Raw genomic sequence first — 24,066 nt, 5'->3', positions numbered from 1 at the left:
TAAAAACTTGAAATCTTTAATAATCCAAATGGTTAAAATAGATAATCCTTACATGTGGTGGACCAAACAGGTGTTTGTAATAAATAAGGCTACGCGTTTCGACCTAAATCGGTCTTACTCATGCCTGTGTTACATTGCAAATGAAAGTTACACATATAGTGTTCCTAGACAGAAGGTTTCGCCCTCTCCACATCACATGATCTCTAGTGAAAGGTCCTACAAGGTCCTACAAACACATATGTGATATACAATTTAAAACAATAACACTAAACAATTAGCAATAGTAGTATAATAATTCGTTTCTTTTGTTTAACCCTGATGGAAATCGAGTGTTGAGATTAAAAATCCAGAACGCCTCTCTTGTGAGTAGACGTCTTTTTATTTCTCCTCCTCGATTAGGCGGATAGATTTTTTCTATGCCATGCACTTTAAAGGATGAAGTATCACCATTATGCATCGTACGAAAATGTTTTGCAGCCACAGGCATGAGTAAGACCGATTTAGGTCGAAACGCGTAGCCTTATTTATTACAAACACCTGTTTGGTCCACCACATGTAAGGATTATCTATTTTAACCATTTGGATTATTAAAGATTTCAAGTTTTTATCGGGGCTGGAGTATCTATTTTCTGTTGGATTTGCTGTTGCTGGACGTTTGGATCAAGACGGACTCTCGTGCTCCATTACTGCTGGTCTGGTTGGTGAGCTGGCTAAGGCTTTCTAAGCCGCTTTTCGTATATATGTGCTATTACTATTTTGATCCTGCCGATGTCTCCCAACGTACATCCTACTGTTGAATGAAGGTGGACTTAGGGTGTTTGTTTATTCATTTCTTTTTATCATGTATTCCCAAGAAAGACTGGCCAAAGTGGCACAGGTGTTCAGAGATGCTGGATCTGACCCTATAGGGAGTGGTGATTTCACTTCACATTTAAATTAATCTGAGAGACTGTTGAATACTGAAATGAAAATATGGTGGAATCTCACCACTCTACAAAATTATGTAGCAAAAGAGATGGTCCCAAGAGGTCTTAGGATCAAAAAAATCTCTACTACAATTTACTCAAATGAGTTTACGAATGAATGGAATCAGATCCTAACCAATTGCTCTCTGAACCTAATGAAGCTTATAATAAAAAATGAGGAAAACAAGCTGAAGGAAATTCAGGAAAATGTGGATAAAATAAAAAATACTTTGGAAGAATTTAAATCACTACCAAATTATGAGTTATCTATGGATAGAGTGAAAGGCAATGTCAGCACATTGGAAGATGACATAATGAATCGCAAAAGACGGAAATTTGAAAGAGATCTAAGAGATTACTCCACAGACAGTGTGTATGATTGGAGTCGATGGGAGAGAAATTACAAATCTCCGAAATCCATCTTAAAAAATAGCCATGCTCGTCATAAATCTAATACCAGACCTCAGGTGAATTTCTCATCCACGGAACTTGATTCATCCGATACTAATGCCAGTATGTCAGATACGTCTATACCAAATTATACATTGGAAAACAGAAGAAAATTTGGAAAAGTGTCAAAAAACGGAAGAGAAGAGCTGGAAGAAAACGTAAAAAAAATCCATCAGGAATTATGACCCGCAACAAAAAGAAACACAAACAATAAAAGGAAGTAATGTGGTCAATTTATCTGCCCAAACATTGACACAAGATCAACTAGATGTATTGGCTCTGGGACTTAATTTTGTACCAGATACCGACTTTAATCTGTTTATGACCATTCTAGACATCAACAAATTTGTAAGAAATCTGACTCTAAAAAAACATTTCTCTGCAGATGAAATAACAACTGTGAATCAAGATCATGATATGGAAATTAATGAATTTGAGAACCTTACCTTTAAGGAACAAGTTACTCTGAACTGTCTAATGAAATTATCCAAAGAAAATCAGGATGAATCAATGGAAGGAACTACAAACGCATCTAAAAACTTTAAGACTAAAAACCCATACTTCTACCCTATACAGACTAGAGTGGAATGTATGGATAAGTTTCAAGAACTAGTCGAAAAAGACCTAAAGAACTTAGAACATAGTCTGAATAGTAACAACAAAATGCAGAGAAACCTTTCTTATCGGCAGCGGAAAGCACTTAATGAACTAAAATCCTTTAAAAATATTATCATTAAAAAAAGTGATAAGGGGGGTCTAATAGTTATCTTAAATGAAAAGGATTACAAGGACAAAATGTATGAATTATTATCTGATAATGCTACCTACAACAAATTAAAAAAGAATCCAACCAAAGAATATAATGAGAAAATCAAAAAATTAATTGAGGAGGGTGCATTTTTAGCAGTCCTGAGTAAAAAACAAGCCGAATATCTATATGTAGAAACCCCAAAACTGCCTATCATGTATGGCCTTCCTAAGGTGCACAAAAGCACAGGTTTACCATCCATGCGACCGATAATTTCGGGCATAGGCTCCATGTCAGAACACCTATGTGAATGGGTTGACTCATTATTGCAACCTTTGGTGAAAAAAATGCCAGGATATGTGAAAGACTCCAGAGAAATTTTAAAAACATTTAAAAATCGTAAATGGGAGGTTAATCACACCTGGCTCAGTTGTGATGTAATCTCGTTATACACAAGCGTACCCCATAATGTAGCCATGAAAGCGCTAGAGTTCCATTTAAAAGATTATGGTCAATACTCTCAAAACCTGATAGATTTTCTATTGAGAGTAACGTATTTTCTTATGGAACATAATATTTTTTCATTTGATGGTGAAATATATATTCAGAAGTCGGGAGTCCCAATGGGGGCAAAATACTCACCATTAGGGTTGAGCGAAACGGATCGTTCATTTTCAAAAGTCGCCGACTTTTGGCAAAGTCGGGTTTCATGAAACCCGACCCGATCCCTGTGTGGGGTCGGCCATGCGGTACGCGACTTTCGCGCCAAAGTCGCGTTTCGTATGACGCGCTTGGCGCCATTTTTTTCAGCCAATGAAGGGGCGTGGGCAGAGTGATGACATAGGTCTTAGGGGCGTGGACGCCTATCGCCATGTTGTCGCTTGTGCGCTGTAGCGATTTGCACTGTGTAACACCAGCTTTTCAGTGAGAGAGAGAGAGAGAGTGTTTCGGTCGATCCTCGACTTTTCGCCATAATCGGCCGATTTCACTCGACTCGACTTTTGAGATAGTCGGGTTTCGCGAAACCCGGCTCGACCCTAAAAAAGTCAAGGTCGCTCAACCCTACTCACCATCTCTGGCAAATCTGACAATGGCTTATTGGGAACAAGAATTTATTTATGCTGCTGAGAACCCCTTTGTTGACCACATCTCCTGGTATGGCAGATACATAGATGACACCCTCATTATTTGGGGGGGGTGATGTGTCTGCCATACCGGGATTTGTGGAATACATTAATTCTAATAATTTTGGTATAAAATTCACTTATGTTCAGGACAACAAATCCATTTCTTTTTTAGATCTGGAGCTAAGTGGTACTGTTGGCGAAGAAATCACTAGTCGAACTCATATAAAACCAATTAGCGGCAATACAATTCTACATGCTAATAGTAGTCACCCATCTCACACTATAAAATCCATACCAGTGGGGGAGTTCACTAGGCTGAAACGAAATTGCAGCAAAAAAGAGGATCAATCAAAAGAGTTCCAGGAACTAAAAACCAAGCTAAAAGCTAGAAACTATCCAAATTGGACACTGAATAGGGCCATTAATATAGTGGAGAAAAAACAAAGGGAGGACCTTCTAGTCCCTTCTAAAATTAAAAAAGGTGCTAATGACAATAAAAATAAAAACAGAAAATATGCAAATAATTTACATTTATGTTTACAATTTTCCCCACAGTTTAATTTAATCAGAAATATTATCAATAACAGATTACCTATTCTATATGAAGATGAAGGGCTATCACATTTATTAAAGGATGGTGTAAATATAGTTGCTAGAAGGGCACAAACCATTGGTGATATAATTGCCCCTAATTCACTTCAATCTAAAACTAAATCTAAGTCCACTACTTGGTTAGACTGCAAGGGTTTCTTTAAGGCTACGTTCACACTAGCGTTGTGCGCCGCTGCATCGGCGACGCGACGAACAACGCACCGAAAAACGCGTGCAAACGCACGCAAAAACGCTGCGTTTTTCGACGCGTGCGTCGTTTTTTGACGAAAATCGGACGCAAGAAAAATGCAACTTGTTGCGTTTTCTTGGTCCGACGCTAGCGTCAAAAAAGACGCACGTGTCGGAAAACGCAACACACAAAAACGCATGCGTCCCCCATGTTAAACATAGGGGCGCATGACGCGTGCGTCGCCGCTGCGTCGCCCGACGCTAGCGCGACGCACACTAGCCGAACGCTAGTGTGAACGTAGCCTTAATGCGGTACCGCAGCGTGCAGCACTTGTATTCATGCGCAGCTGGGAAATAAATTCTGGAACTCTGATAAATCTAAAAGCTATAATATAAATAGCTTTATAAATTGTCATACAAAAAATGGAGTCTATGAAATAGAGTGCACTACATGTCAGAAATCCTATGTGGGCTGCACATCGCGCAAATTAAAAACTCGCATTACAGAGCACCTGAAAGATGTCAATATGTGTAATATGACTAATAGAAATATATCAATGGCTGCAAAACATTTTCGTACGATGCATAATGGTGATACTTCACCCTTTAAAGTGCATGGCATAGAAAAAATCTATCCGCCTAATCGAGGAGGAGACATAAAAAGACGTCTACTCACAAGAGAGGCGTTCTGGATTTTTAATCTCAACACTCGATTTCCATCAGGGTTAAACAAAAGAAACAAATTATTATACTACTATTGCTAATTGTTTAGTGTTATTGTTTTAAATTGTATATCACATATGTGTTTGTAGGACCTTGTAGGACCTTTCACTAGAGATCATGTGATGTGGAGAGGGCGGAACCTTCTGTCTAGGAACACTATATGTGTAACTTTCATTTGCAATGTAACACAGGCATGAGTAAGACCGATTTAGGTCGAAACGCGTAGCCTTATTTATTACAAACACCTGTTTGGTCCACCACATGTAAGGATTATCTATTTTAACCATTTGGATTATTAAAGATTTCACGTTTTTATCGGAACTGGAGTATCTATTTTCTGTTGGATTTGCTGTTGCTGGACGTTTGGATCAAGACGGACTCTCGTGCTCCATTACTGCTGGTCTGGTTGGTGAGCTGGCTAAGGCTTTCTAAGCCGCTTTTCGTATATATGTGCTAATATAAAACCAGACCTTGCAAATGATGATCAAAATTACTATTTTGGTTATCACAGAAATGGCCACTTAGTTGTGGTTGTCCAACTTTGGAAACTTTTTTCTATTTAAAAGCGTATATTTTTGGTGTCATGCTATCAGTACTGTTATAAATGCACCCAAAGTACTGTAGAGTCTGAATTTCCTGCTATCCATTACTTGCAAGTGTGGCACCCCTAGGGGTATTTGCCACAAAAATAGTTACTGACACTAAATACAAGTACTAAGATAGCAAAACTGCACTACCACCTCCGGCCAGAAGGGGGAGCTCCAGAGACTCCCCTTGATCCATTCTGGTCTGAGAGAAGAAATGGCAGTTGGGCTAAGGAGCTGAAAGTGAGAGGTCATACAGCTGAATTTCTAACAGCCCTATGACGGTTTCCAGGCCCAAATCACCGGCCTGAGGAGAAGAGGGACAGAGAAAAAGGACATTGTGAGAACCGGGTAGCATTAATCACTACCCAGAACAGGTGCAAAGACGGATACCGGATCCGTGGCTGTATTCATTATATATAATACAGCAACCGGAAAACGTGAGGTGATATCAGCTTCACTAGGGCCGGACGCAGCAACAGACACAGAGTTCAGCGGTACTCCCGGAGGGGGTAAGCCGATAAAAGGACTCGGGTTGCCCGTCGAACCAGGACCCGGAGGGGACAGATTGGGCCGGCAGCCAGTTCACATACAGCAGCAGGGCCATACAGAAATTGCGTACAATAAGAGGCGAAGACCCCGGCAGGGTCAAAGTAACTCAGAGTTCCCATACAGACTCCGGTGACAGGACTGGTTGTAAATCCCTTTATGTTGAAGTAAACTGGTTAAATGTTTCAGTGCCTCAGTCTTTCATTTGGACAATAGCGATCTATCCACGATCGGGATCATCACCGCTGGGAGAACCTGCTGCTGATCAAGTAAGTGCCTGTTCCCTCACGATACCCTTACATTGTGCATTGCCTGAGGCCACAGCACCGGGTCAAGCCACCCCTGACATCCCCCTCAAGAGACAGACCCCATTGGTCCGGTGCTGGGTACCCCGGTCTCCTGGGCGTCACACAAGCAAGTACAATTTCAAGGGGATTGCAGCAAATTGTGACAGCACACACCTTCCTCACATTTTAATCTATAAGTACGGCACACACCTTCCTCACATTTTTAATCCATAAGTACGGCACACACCTTCCTCACATTTTAAATCTATAAGTACGGCACACACCTTCCTCACATTTTTAATCCATAAGTATGGCACACACCTTCCTCACATTTTGAATTCCTAAGTATGGCACACACCTTCCTCACATTTTTGATCTCCTAAGTATGGCACACACCTTCCTCACATTTTTAATCCATAAGTACGGCACACACCTTCCTCACATTTTTAATCCATAAGTAAGGCACACCTTCCTCACATTTTTAATCTAAGTACGGCACACACCTTCCTCACATTTTTAATCCATAAGTATGGCACACACCTTCCTCACATTTTGAATTCCTAAGTATGGCACACACCTTCCTCACATTTTTGATCCATAAGTACGGCACACACCTTCCTCACATTTTTAATCTATAAGTACGGCACACACCTTCCTCACATTTTTAATCCATAAGTAAGGCACACCTTCCTCACATTTTTAATCTAAGTACGGCACACACCTTCCTCACATTTTTAATCCATAAGTATGGCACACACCTTCCTCACATTTTGAATTCCTAAGTATGGCACACACCTTCCTCACATTTTTGATCCATAAGTACGGCACACACCTTCCTCACACTTAATCTATAAGTGAGCTCACCCTGACAATCTAATGGGGTAGCTGCTAACTCTTCTGACTTTTTTAGCTCCATTCATTTATGACCACAGACCATATCTTAGTTGAATGCACAGGGGAAAATAATCTAAGAGGTAAGGTTTCTCCATGTAGAGTGTGACATGCCAGGTCTGACATGCCAGTATCAGGAGACTTGCATGCTCCTCTGCAAAATTACGTATGCAAAATTGTCTCTTCAGAGAGGAAGAGGGCAGAGAAAAGAAAGCATGTAAAAGCTAATAAAACCAAATTGCAAAAAATATTTTTAGCCACATATATATATATATATATATGTATATATATATATATATATATATATATATATATATATATATATATATATATATATATATATATATATATATATATATAAAAATTGCCCCAGAGGTGGACAACCCATTTAAGTCTTATGAATGGCATGTTTCCAGTTATTCTCATGGGCAGAAATGTTATATGTTGTTCCTTGATAACTTAATAAATCGGGGACTTAGCGTTATTCATAACACTGATTATCACATATTGAAATAATACCCAATGGAATCACAGGAAAGAAAAAGAGGCGCTAACTGGGCTGTACAGCGGAAAAATAGCGCCCCTGTTTCTGACATCACGTCCTGCTCTCTAGCTATTGGCTGAAACTGAGGTGGTGACTGAAAAATCTGGCATTTTGTTTTTCTCTTTATGCTCATTACCATAATGAGCTTAAGAATTTTTGTATCTTCACACTTCGGACTTTTATCGTCGTGGCTAATATATATACATATATATTTTTTAGATTCCTTTACTTTTGGATAGGGAAAATGAAGTGATTCAAATACTAATAATAATATGTTTAACATATATTATCTACTGGATATTTCATATTTTGGAATGTGAAACACTTTTTTATTATTATAATTTTTTTTTAATTCATGTTATTTATAATTAATTTTAGTCCTCCGGTGGGCTTGGATCTGCAAATCCTTATATTGTCAAAATAATGATCTTCTTCATAGGTGTCCTAAAATGCGAGCAACGGAGATCTACAGAAGGTCCCTGACTGCCATGGCAGCCGGTTTTAACAAAATGGGGCCCTAAATGCTCACAACTGCACCATCACTCACAAACGTTTAGGTTGTGTATATGTGCACTAAGTTAAGGTAGTTAAATAAAAGTGATCGACGATATTCAAATCATTCGATGCTTGTTTCCCGGCCTCTGTGCACCGGCTGAGGAAGAATGGTGGGCAAATAACAATCACTAACATGTTAATCTGTCCCCATACAGTATCATGTTATCGGCAGCACATTTGCAGGTTACACCGGCGATGTGCTGCTGAGAGCAATGATTTTTGTTCCACCATAAATAATCCAATCACCTGATGAATGTGCAGCATTTTGCTATTTTTCCACTAGGAACTCTAGTCTGCGCTACCAGTGCTTATAAATGTGAATGCTACATACACACAGTATGTGACACACACTGCATTTTACACACAAATGTATACACACACATAGCACTCACATGTTACCCCACAAACACAGCATGGTACACACACATATACTGCATGAATACGCACAGCACATACATAGACATATACTGTATATATAAGCAGAGCACATATAGACATACTCTCTGTATACACAGAGCACATACATACATACTGTATGTATAGACAGTGCACATACATAGACATACAGTTGTAGCCAAAAGTATTGACACCTCTGCAATTCTGTCAGAGAATACTCAGTTTTGGTATTATTATCTTCATTTAATTTGTCTTAAATGAAAAAAACACAAAAGAGAATGAAGCAAAAAGCAAAACACTGATCATTTCAACCAAAACACCAAAAATGGCCCAGACAAAAGTATTGGCACCCTCAGCCTAATACTTGGTTGCACAACCTTTAGCCAAAATAACTGCGACCAACCGCTTCCGGTAACCATCAATGAGTTTCTTACAATGCTCTGCTGGAATTTTAGACCATTCTTCTTTGGCAAACTGCTCCAGGTCCCTGATATTTGAAGGGTGCCTTCTCCAAACTGCCATTTTTAGATCTCTCCACAGGTGTTCTATGGGATTCAGGTCTGGACTCATTGCTGGCCACCTTAGAAGTCTCCAGTGCTTTCTCTCAAACCATTTTCTAGTGCTTTTTGAAGTGTGTTTTGGGTCATTGTCCTGCTGGAAGACCCATGACCTCTGAGGGAGACCCAGCTTTCTCATACTGGGCCCTACATTATGCTGCAAAATTTGTTGGTAGTCTTCAGACTTCATAATGCCATGCACACGGTCAAGCAGTCCAGTGCCAGAGGCAGCAAAGCAACCCCAAAACATCAGGGAACCTCCGCCATGTTTGACTGTAGGGACCGTGTTCTTTTCTTTGAATGCCTCTTTTTTTCTCCTGTAAACTCTATGTTGATGCCTTTGCCCAAAAAGCTCTACTTTTGTCTCATCTGACCAGAGAACATTCTTCCAAAACGTTTTAGGCTTTCTCAGGTAAGTTTTGGCAAACTCCAGCCTGGCTTTTTTATGTCTCGGGGTAAGAAGTGGGGTCTTCCTGGGTCTCCTACCATACAGTCCCTTTTCATTCAGACGCCGACGGATAGTACGGTTTGACACTGTTGTACCCTCGGACTGCAGGGCAGCTTGAACTTGTTTGGATGTTAGTCGAGGTTCTTTATCCAACATCCGCACAATCTTGCGTTGAAATCTCTTGTCAATTTTTCTTTTCCGTCCACATCTAGGGAGGTTAGCCACAGTGCCATGGGCTTTACACTTCTTGATGACACTGTGCACGGTAGACACAGGAACATCCAGGTCTTTGGAGATGGACTTGTAGCCTTGAGATTGCTCATGCTTCCTCACAATTTGGTTTCTCAAGTCCTCAGACAGTTCTTTGGTCTTCTTTCTTTTCTCCATGCTCAATGTGGTACACACAAGGACACAGGACAGCGGTTGAGTCAACTTTAACCCATGTCAACTGGCTGCAAGTGTGATTTAGTTATTGCCAACACCTGTTAGGTGCCACAGGTAAGTTACAGGTGCTGTTAATTACACTAATTACAGAAGCATCACATGATTTTTCGAACAGTGCCAATACTTTTGTCAACCCCATTGTTTTATGTTTGGTGTGGAATTATATCCAATTTGGCTTTAGGACAATTCTTTTTGTGTCTTTTCATTTAAGACAAATTAAATGAAGATAATAACAAAGAATTTGTGTTTGCAATCATTTTCAGGAAGAAACTGAGTATTATCTGACAGAATTGCAGGGGTGTCAATACTTTTGGCCACAACTGTACTGTTTTCACTTCACAGGTGTGCCCTCTCAGGTTTAATAAGTGGGATTTCTTGCCTTATAAATGGGGTTGGGACCATCAGTTGTGTTGTGCAGAAGTCTGGTGGATACACAGCTGATAGTCCTACTGAATAGACTGTTAGAATTTGTATTATGGCAAGGATAAAGCAGCTAAGTAAAGAAAAATGAGTGGCCATCATTACTTTAAGAAATTAAGGTCAGTCAGTCCGAAAAATTGGGAAAACTTTGAAGGTGTCCCCAAGTGCAGTGGCAAAAACCATCAAGTGCTACAAAGAAACTGGCTCACATGAGGACCGCCCCAGGAAAGGAAGACCAAGAGTCACCTCTGCTTCTGAGGATAAGACATATACTGTATGTATACGCAGAGCACATACATAGACATATACTGTATGTATACGCAGAGCACATACATACATAGACATATACTGTATGTATACACAGAGCAAATACATAGACGTATACTGTATGTATACACAGAGCACATACATAGACATATACTGTATGTATATGCAGAGCACATACATAGACATATACTGTATGTATATGCAGAGCACATACATAGACATATACTGTATGTATATGCAGAGCACATACATAGACATATACTGTTTGTATAAGCAGAGCACATACATAGACATATACTGTTTGTATAAGCAGAGCACATACATAGACATATACTGTTTTTTTATGTACAGTTTAACAGTACAGGAAATATAGAAAAACATATAAATGTAGCAAAGCTGAATATATGTTCTGTATCCATTCTGTACAGATGTAGCAGAGCTGAGCAGTGATTGTCAGTTCATCAGCATGCATCTATCAAACTCTACTCTGCTACATCTGTAAATGTGCTGTACCTAACCTGTACACATGTAGCAGAGTCGAGTAGTGATTCTGTCACTTCATCAGCACGCACACAGCAAACTCCGCTCTTCTACATATGCATAGTCTGATCATACAACACACTCTGCTCTGCTACATGTGTATATGATCTGTATCTAACCCAGTAAATGTCACCCTCTCCCCCCAGGATAGCCGTCCAGCTCCGGCTTCAGGGCGGCGAGGAAGGAACACAGACACACACATACAGGCATACAGAGATACAGACAGATGCACACACACCCATGACACAGAGACAGACTCACAGACACACAGTCTCCACTTTGGAACATATACTGAAAATGCTGTCATCAGTGTAGTTCCTCCTGTGGACGCTAGAGGCCCCCAAAGCGGTGGGATCTCTGGGCAGTTGCCCAGTTTGTTCCCCCTAACGCAGGCCCAGGCTGTGGGTAGGCATTAAAAGTGTAATGTGTAAGGTGAAGGCAGGCAGGCGTGGGCAGCGCCGGAGGTAGGGGAGGTACAACTTCATGGGGGAGAATGGGGGTGTCATTCTGGCAACTTGTACCACCCAGGAACATGCTGCGGTAATATCCTGTATCGTGCACCTGAGGGACTAGCATGAAAGACTCTGCGTTACATGACCCCAGTAACTCCATTTTGCTAATTATGAGCATCGGCCCAGGCATCGCTGACCCCCAGGACACCCTGCAAGGCTGCTACATTCAGTTCTTCCTTAATATTAAAATCTCCGGCGGCCGTATAACTTGTCACTGCATAAAGTCTGCGTCCAAGTGGCAATGACCTAAAGGAACTGCGGTTAACTGGAAACTTTTCCTCGCTGGTAATGAAGTCCAGACATTGATTTAATAAATCATAATGAAATTCCTTACGGCAGAACAAAGTTAGATCGGCTTTGGAGAGGACAGAATCTCATTACAAAAATGTTTAAAAACAGAATATTAACTTGATTTTTCCCTGAAAAGATTGACTCACTTTTAATTGATTCCATAAACTAAGACATTAACACTCCTTCAATTTCTAAGTAAATATTTAATTACTGGGGTAAAAAAAAAGAGATGACTTCAATCAATTAGATTACTGCAACGCCTTAAAGGGATAGTCCAGGATAATAAAAAAAATGTTTATTGAAATAAAGAAGTAAAACGAACTTCACCAATTCCTCAACACTCCCACTTATATATTTACCCCGGTCCCATCTTGTCTCTGCTTCCTGGTCTTCTTTCGACAAGCAAGAAATGTCCAAAACAAACCTGCAAGGGTTAACTTATCTTCTCTCACTCAACCGCTGTTCTAGGCTATAAGATGAGCAGCATAAATCACACACCCTGATTTCTTAATGTGCTGCCACCACTCATCAAACACACGGGGTGAGGAGTCCCCAAAATAAGTTACTATCAGACAAATAAGAAGGTCACACACTCTGTGAAAGGCCATGGATTCTTTACAGCATACAAGAATCTAACTTATTAAAGATTTTATGCATTAATATAAAACTATACAGTGCTTACAATAAAAGATATAAAAGATAAAAATAAAATGGCACACATAGGCAAAAGAGATATCAAATAAAAAGGGAGAAATAACAAACAGCTTTTGTTCTGTTTCCTTAGGGGAAGGAGAAGATAAATTATGGATCACAAGCAGCATCAGCAGCCCCCACATGTGAAAAACTTTCTTTTGTGCCATCCAGCACTTTATAGTCCTAACCATAGGCTCATATTTCCAGGATGACTCAGATTGGCCCATTTAAAAAGCTGCTTTTTGTGACTGGCCGGTGAGCTCAGGGCCTTTGCATTCCATATATCTGGTGCCATGTTTGCCCCCCCCCCCCCCCCTCCGTGGTTCTGAGTTCCTGCAATAAGATTAGGCAGGTTTTATGTCCTTTTGTGTGGAGATAGTAATTTGGATGCAGCCTTAACTAGTTATTTAACTGATACCATAGTTTCCCTTACAATTATAGATTTCCTTCAGTCATAGATTTCTTATTAAATCTTTTTAGCTATCAAATCTTCCTTTTCCTGATACAAAAACTTTAAATCTGCCGATTACACATAGTTAAAGAAGTTTTTGGGGGAAAAATTAAAAAAGGAACAAAATTATAAAATAATTAACTGTCAAGCGGGTAACTTGCCTGCCTTCTCAGCACTGTCCTACTCACTGCGTTAATCGCTCTGCTCCACCCAGTGTCAGGCCATCGTGCTGAACTGCCTCTTGCAGTGCTCCCAGCCCTGCGGCATTTGCCTGTTGCTGGAGAGTCTCCACCTGGCTTTAGGGAGGCACGGCGAGACTCTGTGGGAATTCAACCCTCTGTGCCCAGCAGAGTTTTGCTTCCCTCACCTATTCCCTGCCAGCAGGGGATATATTAGGTAGCTCTTCCCTCTACACCATGCCTGAACGTAGATTCCTAGTTGCAGTGCGTCTCTAGTATCCTGTTAAGGTGCATTATAGCTTTGACGCTCCTGTTACCAACCCGGCATGCTTTCTCCATTTGTCTGACCTCTCCGTTCCTGACCCCGGCTTCCTATATTGTTGCTGTGCTGACCGCCCTAACCTCGGACTGTTTGACCCGACCTTTGACTGTCTGACCACATGTTTTGCCTTTGACCCATAGGCCAGCTGCTGCAGGTCACTGCCCTTTAGTGGCACCTGATGATTACCCTAATGGCCCAAGCCTAACCCCATCATCAGAGGCTCTAGAGGAGACCAGGTAGTCACTTAGTAAGGCTCCTCCAGAGTAAGCCCGAACAGTGGTGCAGTGGATCACAATCACCGGTGTCACAAAGTCCCCAACAAAGGTTTATAAGATCTGTGTCCCTAATTCCCATCCAGCTGACACAAGATGGCATTTTCTATATTAATATGTGACCAGTGCCGTGTGTAGAGGGGGCCGACTGACTGCCCATTTCAATAGCTAAGCCAGCCCCCTTCAACATTAACAGAAAAAAACACTTGAAATAGATCACTCTGTGTGTAATGACTATATTATATGAAATTCACTTTTTGAATTGAAGAAGTGAAATAAATTTACTTTTAGATGATATTCTAATTTTGTGAGAAGCACCCGTACATACACACACGTCTTTCGAGTACTTCTCATAGAAACCTTACCCAGACTCCGACATGCGAACATGGCCATGGCGCTCTGCAGTCTGTCCGGCCGCACAGCTTGTACCACCAGGACCTACAGAAAGTGAAGGAAGCCTTATAGTAAGTAGCAGACAAACACCGATTGCTCCGCAAACAGATCTTTATTGTCTCAAAATTACTTAATTCAATGTGGCATTTTATAGTCTATATCTTGGAAGTTAATAAAGATTCCGAACCGAAGTCTACAAGAGGTGGCCATGGAAATGAAGCGGAAGTGATAGGCAAGGAGTAAGATCTCATCATCCAAAGAATCCATTATATGCGCCAAGTCCAAAAATCCCTTCTCTCTAAAATAAAAGTTACATTAAGACAAGGATATGCTCTAAGGTGCATTTCCACCTCTTTCATTTATTAAAGGGAACCTGTCTTCAGGTTTGTGTCATCTAATCTGGGAGCAGCATGATGGAGGTGCACAGACCCCGATTCCAGCGGTGTATAACTTATTGGGCTGCTTGCTGTAGTTTTGATAAAAATCACTGATTTATGAGCAGGAGATTATCACAAGAGGACTAGTAAACCTACTGCCTTGTACTCCTCATTATTCATGAGCTCTGTATAACCCCACCCCCAACAATGATTGACAGCTTTCTGTGTACACGGTGCATAGGTAGACAGCTGCAAATCAGTGGTGAGGGCGGGGTTATACAGAGCTCAGCATTCAGAGCTGCCAATCAGTGGTGAGGGTGGGGTTATACAGAGCTCAGCATTCAGAGCTGCCAATCAGTGGTGAGGGTGGGGTTATACAGAGCTCAGCATTCAGAGCTGCCCATCAGTGGTGAGGGCGGAGTTATACAGAGCTCAGCATTCAGAGCTGCCAATCAGTGGTGAGGGTGGGGTTATACAGAGTTGCCAATCAGTGGTGAGTTGCCAATCAGATTTACCAATCAGTGGTGAGGGTGGAGTTATACAGAGCTCAGCATTGAGAGCTGCCAATCAGTGGTGAGGGCGAAGTTATACAGAGCTCAGCATTCAGAGCTGCCAATCAGTGGTGAGGGCGGGGTTATACAGAGCTCAGCATTCAGAGCTGCAAATCAGTGGTGAGGGCGAAGTTATACAGAGCTCAGCATTGAGAGCTGGCAATCAGTAGTGAGGGTGCGGTTATACAGATCTCAGCATTCAGAGCTGTCAATCAGTGATGAGGGCGGGGTTATACAGAGCTCAGCATTCAGAGCTGCCAATCAGTGGTGAGGGTGGGGTTATACAGAGCTCAGCATTCAGAGCTCCCAATCACTGGTGAAGGCGGGGTTATACAGAGCTCAGCATTCCGAGCTGCCAATCAGTGGTGAGGGTGGGGTTATACAGAGCTCAGCATTCAGAGCTGCCAATCAGTGGTGAGGGCGGGGTTATACAGAGCTCAGCATTCAGAGCTGCCAATCAGTGGTGAGGCTTGGGTTATACAGAGCTCAGCATTCAGAGCTGCCAATCAGTGGTGAGGGCGAAGTTATACAGAGCTCAGCATTGAGAGCTGCCAATCAGTGGTGAGGGCGGGGTTATACAGAGCTCAGCATTCAGAGCTGCCAATCAGTGGTGAGGGTGGGGTTATACAGAGCTCAGCATTCAGAGCTCCCAATCACTCGTGAAGGCGGGGTTATACAGAGCTCAGCATTCTGAGCTGCCAATCAGTGGTGAGGGTGGGGTTATACAGAGCTCAGCATTCAGAGCTGCCAATCAGTGGTGAGGGTGGGGTTATACAGAGCTCAGCATTCAGAGCTCCCAATCACTCGTGAAGGCGGGGTTATACAGAGCTCAGCATTCAGAGCTGCCAATCAGTGGTGAGGGTGCAGTTATACAGAGCTCAGCATTCAGAGCTTCCAATCAGTGGTGAGAGCGAAGTTATACAGAGCTCAGCATTGAGAACTGCCAATCAGTAGTGAGGGTGCAGTTATACAGATCTCAGCATTCAGCGCTGTCAATCAGTGATGAGGGCGGGGTTATACAGAGCTCAGCATTCAGAGCTGCCAATCAGTGGTGAGGGTGGGGTTATACAGAGCTCAGCATTCAGAGCTGCCAATCACTGGTGAAGGCGGGGTTATACAGAGCTCAGCATTCCGAGCTGCCAATCAGTGGTGAGGGTGGGGTTATACAGAGCTCAGCATTGAGAGCTTCCAATCAGTGGTGAGGGTGAAGTTATACAGAGCTCAGCATTGAGAGCTGCCAATCAGTAGTGAGGGTGCGATTATACAGATCTCAGCATTCAGTGCTGTCAATCAGTGATGAGGGCGGGGTTATACAGAGCTCAGCATTCAGAGCTGCCAATCAGTGGTGAGGGTGGGGTTATACAGAGCTCAGCATTCAGAGCTGCCAATCACTGGTGAAGGCGGGGTAATACAGAGCTCAGCATTCTGAGCTACCAATCAGTGGTGAGGGTGGGGTTATACAGAGCTCAGCATTCAGAGCTTCCAATCAGTGGTGAGGGTGAAGTTATACAGAGCTCAGCATTGAGAGCTGCCAATCAGTAGTGAGGGTGCGGTTATACAGATCTCAGCATTCAGAGCTGTCAATCAGTGATGAGGGCGGGGTTATAGAGCTCAGCATTCAGAGCTGCCAATCACTGGTGAAGGCGGGGTTATACAGAGCTCAGCATTCCGAGCTGCCAATCAGTGGTGAGGGTGGGGTTATACAGAGCTCAGCATTCAGAGCTGCCAATCAGTGGTGAGGGCGGGGTTATACAGAGCTCAGCATTCAGAGCTGCCAATCAGTGGTGAGGGTGGGGTTATACAGAGCACAGCATTCAGAGCTGCCAATCAGTGGTGAGGGCGAAGTTATACAGAGCTCAGCATTGAGAGCTGCCAATCAGTGGTGAGGGCGGAGTTATACAGAGCTCAGCATTGAGAGCTGCCAATCTGTGGTGAGGGCGGGGTTATAAAGAACTCAGCTTTCAGAGCTGCCAATCAGTGGTGAGGGCGGGGTTATACAGAGCTCAGCATTCCGAGCTGCCAATCAGTGGTGAGGGTGGGGTTATACAGAGCTCAGCATTGAGAGCTGCCAATCAGTGGTGAGGGCGGAGTTATACAGAGCTCAGCATTGAGAGCTGCCAATCTGTGGTGAGGGCGGGGTTATACAGAGCTCAGCATTCAGAGCTGCCAATCAGTGGTGAGGGCGGGGTTATACAGAGCTCAGCAATCAGAGCTGCCAATCAGTGGTGAGGGCGGGGTTATACAGAGCTCAGCATTCAGAGCTGCAAATCAGTGGTGAGGGCGAAGTTATACAGAGCTCAGCATTGAGAGCTGGCAATCAGTGGTGAGGGTGAAGTTATACAGAGCTCAGCATTGAGAGCTGCCAATCAGTGGTGAGGGCGGAGTTATACAGAGCTCAGCATTCAGAGCTGCCAATCAGTGGTGAGGGTGCAGTTATACAGAGCTCAGCATTCAGAGCTTCCAATCAGTGGTGAGGGCGAAGTTATACAGAGCTCAGCATTGAGAGCTGCCAATCAGTAGTGAGGGTGCGGTTATACAGATCTCAGCATTCAGAGCTGTCAATCAGTGATGAGGGCGGGGTTATACAGAGCTCAGCATTCAGAGCTGCCAATCACTGGTGAAGGCGGGGTTATACAGAGCTCAGCATTCCGAGCTGCCAATCAGTGGTGAGGGTGGGGTTATACAGAGCTCAGCATTCAGAGCTGCCAATCAGTGGTGAGGATTGGGTTATATCGAGCTCAGCATTCAGAGCTGCCAATCAGTGGTGAGGGCGAAGTTATACAGAGCTCAGCATTCAGAGCTGCCAATCAGTGGTGAGGGTGGGGTTATACAGAGCTCAGCATTCAGAGCTCCCAATCACTCGTGAAGGCGGGGTTATACAGAGCTCAGCATTCTGAGCTGCCAATCAGTGGTGAGGGTGGGGTTATACAGAGCTCAGCATTCAGAGCTGCCAATCAGTGTTGAGGGCGGGGTTATACAGACCTCAGCATTCAGAGCTGCCAATCAGTGGTGAGGCTGGGGTTATACAGAGCTCAGCATTCAGAGCTGCCAATCAGTGGTGAGGGCGAAGTTATACAGAGCTCAGCATTCAGAGCTGCCAATCAGTGGTGAGAGCGAAGTTATACAGAGCTCAGCATTGAGAACTGCCAATCAGTAGTGAGGGTGCAGTTATACAGATCTCAGCATTCAGCACTGTCAATCAGTGATGAGGGCGGGGTTATACAGAGCTCAGCATTCAGAGCTGCCAATCAGTGGTGAGGGTGGGGTTATACAGAGCTCAGCATTCCGAGCTGCCAATCACTGGTGAAGGCGGGGTTATACAGAGCTCAGCATTCCGAGCTGCCAATCAGTGGTGAGGGTGGGGTTATACAGAGCTCAGCATTGAGAGCTTCCAATCAGTGGTGAGGGTGAAGTTATACAGAGCTCAGCATTGAGAGCTGCCAATCAGTAGTGAGGGTGCGGTTATACAGATCTCAGCATTCAGTGCTGTCAATCAGTGATGAGGGCGGGGTTATACAGAGCTCAGCATTCAGAGCTGCCAATCAGTGGTGAGGGTGGGGTTATACAGAGCTCAGCATTCAGAGCTGCCAATCACTGGTGAAGGCGGGGTAATACAGAGCTCAGCATTCCGAGCTACCAATCAGTGGTGAGGGTGGGGTTATACAGAGCTCAGCATTCAGAGCTTCCAATCAGTGGTGAGGGTGAAGTTATACAGAGCTCAGCATTGAGAGCTGCCAATCAGTAGTGAGGGTGCGGTTATACAGATCTCAGCATTCAGAGCTGTCAATCAGTGATGAGGGCGGGGTTATAGAGCTCAGCATTCAGAGCTGCCAATCACTGGTGAAGGCGGGGTTATACAGAGCTCAGCATTCCGAGCTGCCAATCAGTGGTGAGGGTGGGGTTATACAGAGCTCAGCATTCAGAGCTGCCAATCAGTGGTGAGGGCGGGGTTATACAGAGCTCAGCATTCAGAGCTGCCAATCAGTGGTGAGGGTGGGGTTATACAGAGCACAGCATTCAGAGCTGCCAATCAGTGGTGAGGGCGAAGTTATACAGAGCTCAGCATTGAGAGCTGCCAATCAGTGGTGAGGGCGGAGTTATACAGAGCTCAGCATTGAGAGCTGCCAATCTGTGGTGAGGGCGGGGTTATAAAGAGCTCAGCTTTCAGAGCTGCCAATCAGTGGTGAGGGCGGGGTTATACAGAGCTCAGCATTCCAAGCTGCCAATCAGTGGTGAGGGTGGGGTTATACAGAGCTCAGCATTGAGAGCTGCCAATCAGTGGTGAGGGCGGAGTTATACAGAGCTCAGCATTGAGAGCTGCCAATCTGTGGTGAGGGCGGGGTTATACAGAGCTCAGCATTCAGAGCTGCCAATCAGTGGTGAGGGCGGGGTTATACAGAGCTCAGCATTCAGAGCTGCCAATCACTGGTGGAGGCGGGGTTATACAGAGCTCAGCATTCTGAGCTGCCAATCAGTGGTGAGGGCGAAGTTATACAGAGCTCAGCATTCAGAGCTGCCAATCAGTGGTGAGGGCGGGGTTATACAGAGCTCAGCATTCAGAGCTGCAAATCAGTGGTGAGGGCGAAGTTATACAGAGCTCAGCATTGAGAGCTGGCAATCAGTGGTGAGGGCGAAGTTATACAGAGCTCAGCATTGAGAGCTGCCAATCAGTGGTGAGGGCGGAGTTATACAGAGCTCAGCATTCAGAGCTGCCAATCAGTGGTGAGGGTGCAGTTATACAGAGCTCAGCATTCAGAGCTTCCAATCAGTGGTGAGGGCGAAGTTATACAGAGCTCAGCATTGAGAGCTGCCAATCAGTAGTGAGGGTGCGGTTATACAGATCTCAGCATTCAGAGCTGTAAATCAGTGATGAGGGCGGGGTTATACAGAGCTCAGCATTCAGAGCTGCCAATCACTGGTGAAGGCGGGGTTATACAGAGCTCAGCATTCCGAGCTGCCAATCAGTGGTGAGGGTGGGGTTATACAGAGCTCAGCATTCAGAGCTGCCAATCAGTGGTGAGGGCGGGGTTATACAGAGCTCAGCATTCAGAGCTGCCAATCAGTGGTGAGGCTTGGGTTATACCGAGCTCAGCATTCAGAGCTGCCAATCAGTGGTGAGGGCGAAGTTATACAGAGCTCAGCATTCAGAGCTGCCAATCAGTGGTGAGGGTGGGGTTATACAGAGCTCAGCATTCAGAGCTCCCAATCACTCGTGAAGGCGGGGTTATACAGAGCTCAGCATTCTGAGCTGCCAATCAGTGGTGAGGGTGGGGTTATACAGAGCTCAGCATTCAGAGCTGCCAATCAGTGTTGAGGGCGGGGTTATACAGACCTCAGCATTCAGAGCTGTCAATCAGTGGTGAGGCTGGGGTTATACAGAGCTCAGCATTCAGAGCTGCCAATCAGTGGTGAGGGCGAAGTTATACAGAGCTCAGCATTGAGAGCTGCCAATCAGTGGTGAGGGCGGAGTTATACAGATCTCAGCATTCAGAGCTGCCAATCAGTGGTGAGGGTGCAGTTATACAGACCTCAGCATTCAGAGCTGTCAATCAGTGGTGAGGCTGGGGTTATACAGAGCTCAGCATTCAGAGTTTCCAATCAGTGGTGAGAGCGAAGTTATACAGAGCTCAGCATTGAGAACTGCCAATCAGTAGTGAGGGTGCAGTTATACAGATCTCAGCATTCAGCACTGTCAATCAGTGATGAGGGCGGGGTTATACAGAGCTCAGCATTCAGAGCTGCCAATCAGTGGTGAGGGTGGGGTTATACAGAGCTCAGCATTCAGAGCTGCCAATCACTGGTGAAGGCGGGGTTATACAGAGCTCAGCATTCCGAGCTGCCAATCAGTGGTGAGGGTGGGGTTATACAGAGCTCAGCATTGAGAGCTTCCAATCAGTGGTGAGGGTGAAGTTATACAGAGCTCAGCATTGAGAGCTGCCAATCAGTAGTGAGGGTGCGGTTATACAGATCTCAGCATTCAGTGCTGTCAATCAGTGATGAGGGCGGGGTTATACAGAGCTCAGCATTCAGAGCTGCCAATCAGTGGTGAGGGTGGGGTTATACAGAGCTCAGCATTCAGAGCTGCCAATCACTGGTGAAGGCGGGGTAATACAGAGCTCAGCATTCCGAGCTACCAATCAGTGGTGAGGGTGGGGTTATACAGAGCTCAGCATTCAGAGCTTCCAATCAGTGGTGAGGGTGAAGTTATACAGAGCTCAGCATTGAGAGCTGCCAATCAGTAGTGAGGGTGCGGTTATACAGATCTCAGCATTCAGAGCTGTCAATCAGTGATGAGGGCGGGGTTATAGAGCTCAGCATTCAGAGCTGCCAATCAGTGGTGAGGGTGGGGTTATACAGAGCTCAGCATTCAGAGCTGCCAATCAGTGGTGAGGGCGGGGTTATACAGAGCTCAGCATTCAGAGCTGCCAATCAGTGGTGAGGCTTGGGTTATACAGAGCTCAGCATTCAGAGCTGCCAATCAGTGGTGAGGGCGAAGTTATACAGAGCTCAGCATTGAGAGCTGCCAATCAGTGGTGAGGGCGGGGTTATACAGAGCTCAGCATTCAGAGCTGCCAATCAGTGGTGAGGCTGGGGTTATACAGAGCTCAGCATTCAGAGCTCCCAATCACTGGTGAAGGCGGGGTTATACAGAGCTCAGCATTCCGAGCTGCCAATCAGTGGTGAGGGTGGGGTTATACAGAGCTCAGCATTCAGAGCTGCCAATCAGTGGTGAGGGCGGGGTTATACAGAGCTCAGCATTCAGAGCTGCCAATCAGTGGTGAGGGTGGGGTTATACAGAGCACAGCATTCAGAGCTGCCAATCAGTGGTGAGGGCGAAGTTATACAGAGCTCAGCATTGAGAGCTGCCAATCAGTGGTGAGGGCGAAGTTATACAGAGCTCAGCATTGAGAGCTGCCAATCAGTGGTGAGGGCGGAGTTATACAGAGCTCAGCATTGAGAGCTGCCAATCTGTGGTGAGGGCGGGGTTATACAGAGCTCAGCATTCAGAGCTGCCAATCAGTGGTGAGGGCGGGGTTATACAGAGCTCAGCATTCAGAGCTGCCAATCACTGGTGGAGGCGGGGTTATACAGAGCTCAGCATTCAGAGCTGCCAATCAGTGGTAAGGGTGGAGTTATACAGAGCTCAGCATTCACAGCTGCCAATCAGTGGTGAGGGTGCAGTTATACAGAGGTCAGCATTCAGGGAACTGCTAGATCTACAGCAGATATAAAGTGATTTTATGAAAAATGCAAACAGCCCACACATCGCTGGAATCAATGTCTCTGCCCCTAAATGATCTTCCTTGGCCAAAGAGGAGAGTTATGACATGGATCCTGCATTGAGCAGGGGGTTGGACACCATGATTCTGGAGGTCCCTTCAAACTCTAACATTCTATGATTCTATGGAGCCATCTCTCACCTCTAGAGAACTTCTCCTTTCCTATATTACATGGATAGCCCAAATTATGAACCTTCTTTCACAAGGATTTCACCAGTGCTGCACCAGTTCTCTGGAATGCACCTCCTCAGACAGAATAATTTCCAACATGTACGGTTTTATACGTGTCCTAAAAGTACATGTGCTTGGCCTGGTCTATCCCATTCATTAACCTAACTGTTCTCCATTTCCTCCCCTTCTTCAGCCCCTAATCCCTTCTCCGTACCTCCGCACGACTTGCACTCAATTTACTAACTTGCATACTATAAAAAATGGCTGGACCATTGTATAAACAGGCATTTTATCTTGAGATACCACACTGCCTCATAGATTGTAAGCTCTTGTGAGCAGGGCCGCTCTACCAGTATTTGTCGATTCAATTTAACTCTTTAATATCTTATTTTATTTCTACACGCACATCTTATTTTATCATGTTCCCTGTGGTGGAACTACCGCGAGCTCAAAGAAGTTGTCCACTACTTGGAGAACTCTGTCATGCCTCTCACTTGGTCCTGATAAAATAATAAAGCTTATACTCACTTCCCGTGCTGGCGCTGTTTCCGTGGTGTCGGCACTCGCAGTCCTGGGACTCTCGTGCGGTTGCTATGACACATGAGCCCGGCGCCCAATCAGTGCTGGCGTCACTGTCCCCGCCTCCTGTCGAATTGAGCAGGAAGAGGAAGTCAGATCAGCTGCGGCCCGGACTTCCTCTTTATGTTCAATTTGTCATATGGCGGGACAGTGATGCCAGCGCTGATTGGGCGCCGGGCTCACGTGTCATAACAACCACACGATAGTCCCGGGAGGTTGTCCATTTTTATCATCATGGTGTGTTTTTACAATTAGTGTGAACGTTTTTACCATCACGGTGTCCGTTTATAACATCAGTGTGTCCGTTTTTACCATCAGTGTGTCCGTTTTTACCATCAGTGTGTCCGTTTTTACCATCAGTGTGTCTGTTTTTACGATCAGTGTGTCCGTTTTTACCATCAGTGTGTCCGTTTTTACCATCATGTGTCCTTTATTGCCATCACGGTGTCCGTTTTTACAATTAATGTGTCCTTCTTTGCCATCACGGTGTCCGTTTTTACCATCATGGTGACCGTTTTTACAATTAATGTGTTCTTTATTGCCATCACGGTGCTCATTTTTACAGTTAATGTGTCCTTCTTTGCCATCAGTGTGTCCGTTTTTACCATCACGGTATCTGTTTTTACCATCACGGTGTCCGTTTATACCATCAAGGTGTCCGTTTTTACCATCAGTGTGTCCGTTTTTACCATCAGTGTGTCTGTTTTTACCATCAGTGTG

General features: G+C 44.4%; 1 protein-coding gene across 1 annotated transcript in view; it reads right to left on the bottom strand.

The window, feature by feature from the left end:
- Positions 1–24,066, bottom strand: part of DYNC2H1 (dynein cytoplasmic 2 heavy chain 1) — a 552,714-nt gene that overhangs the window by 228,256 nt on the left and 300,392 nt on the right. The window contains exon 75 of the mRNA XM_069759211.1: positions 14,361–14,433. Within this exon, the coding sequence (XP_069615312.1) occupies positions 14,361–14,433 (73 nt within the window). The remainder of the gene's footprint in view (positions 1–14,360; positions 14,434–24,066) is intronic.

This window comes from Ranitomeya imitator, chromosome 3 (genome assembly GCF_032444005.1).
Source record: "Ranitomeya imitator isolate aRanImi1 chromosome 3, aRanImi1.pri, whole genome shotgun sequence".
NCBI lineage: Eukaryota > Metazoa > Chordata > Amphibia > Anura > Dendrobatidae > Ranitomeya > Ranitomeya imitator.
This window is presented reverse-complemented; position numbering and strand designations above follow the sequence as displayed.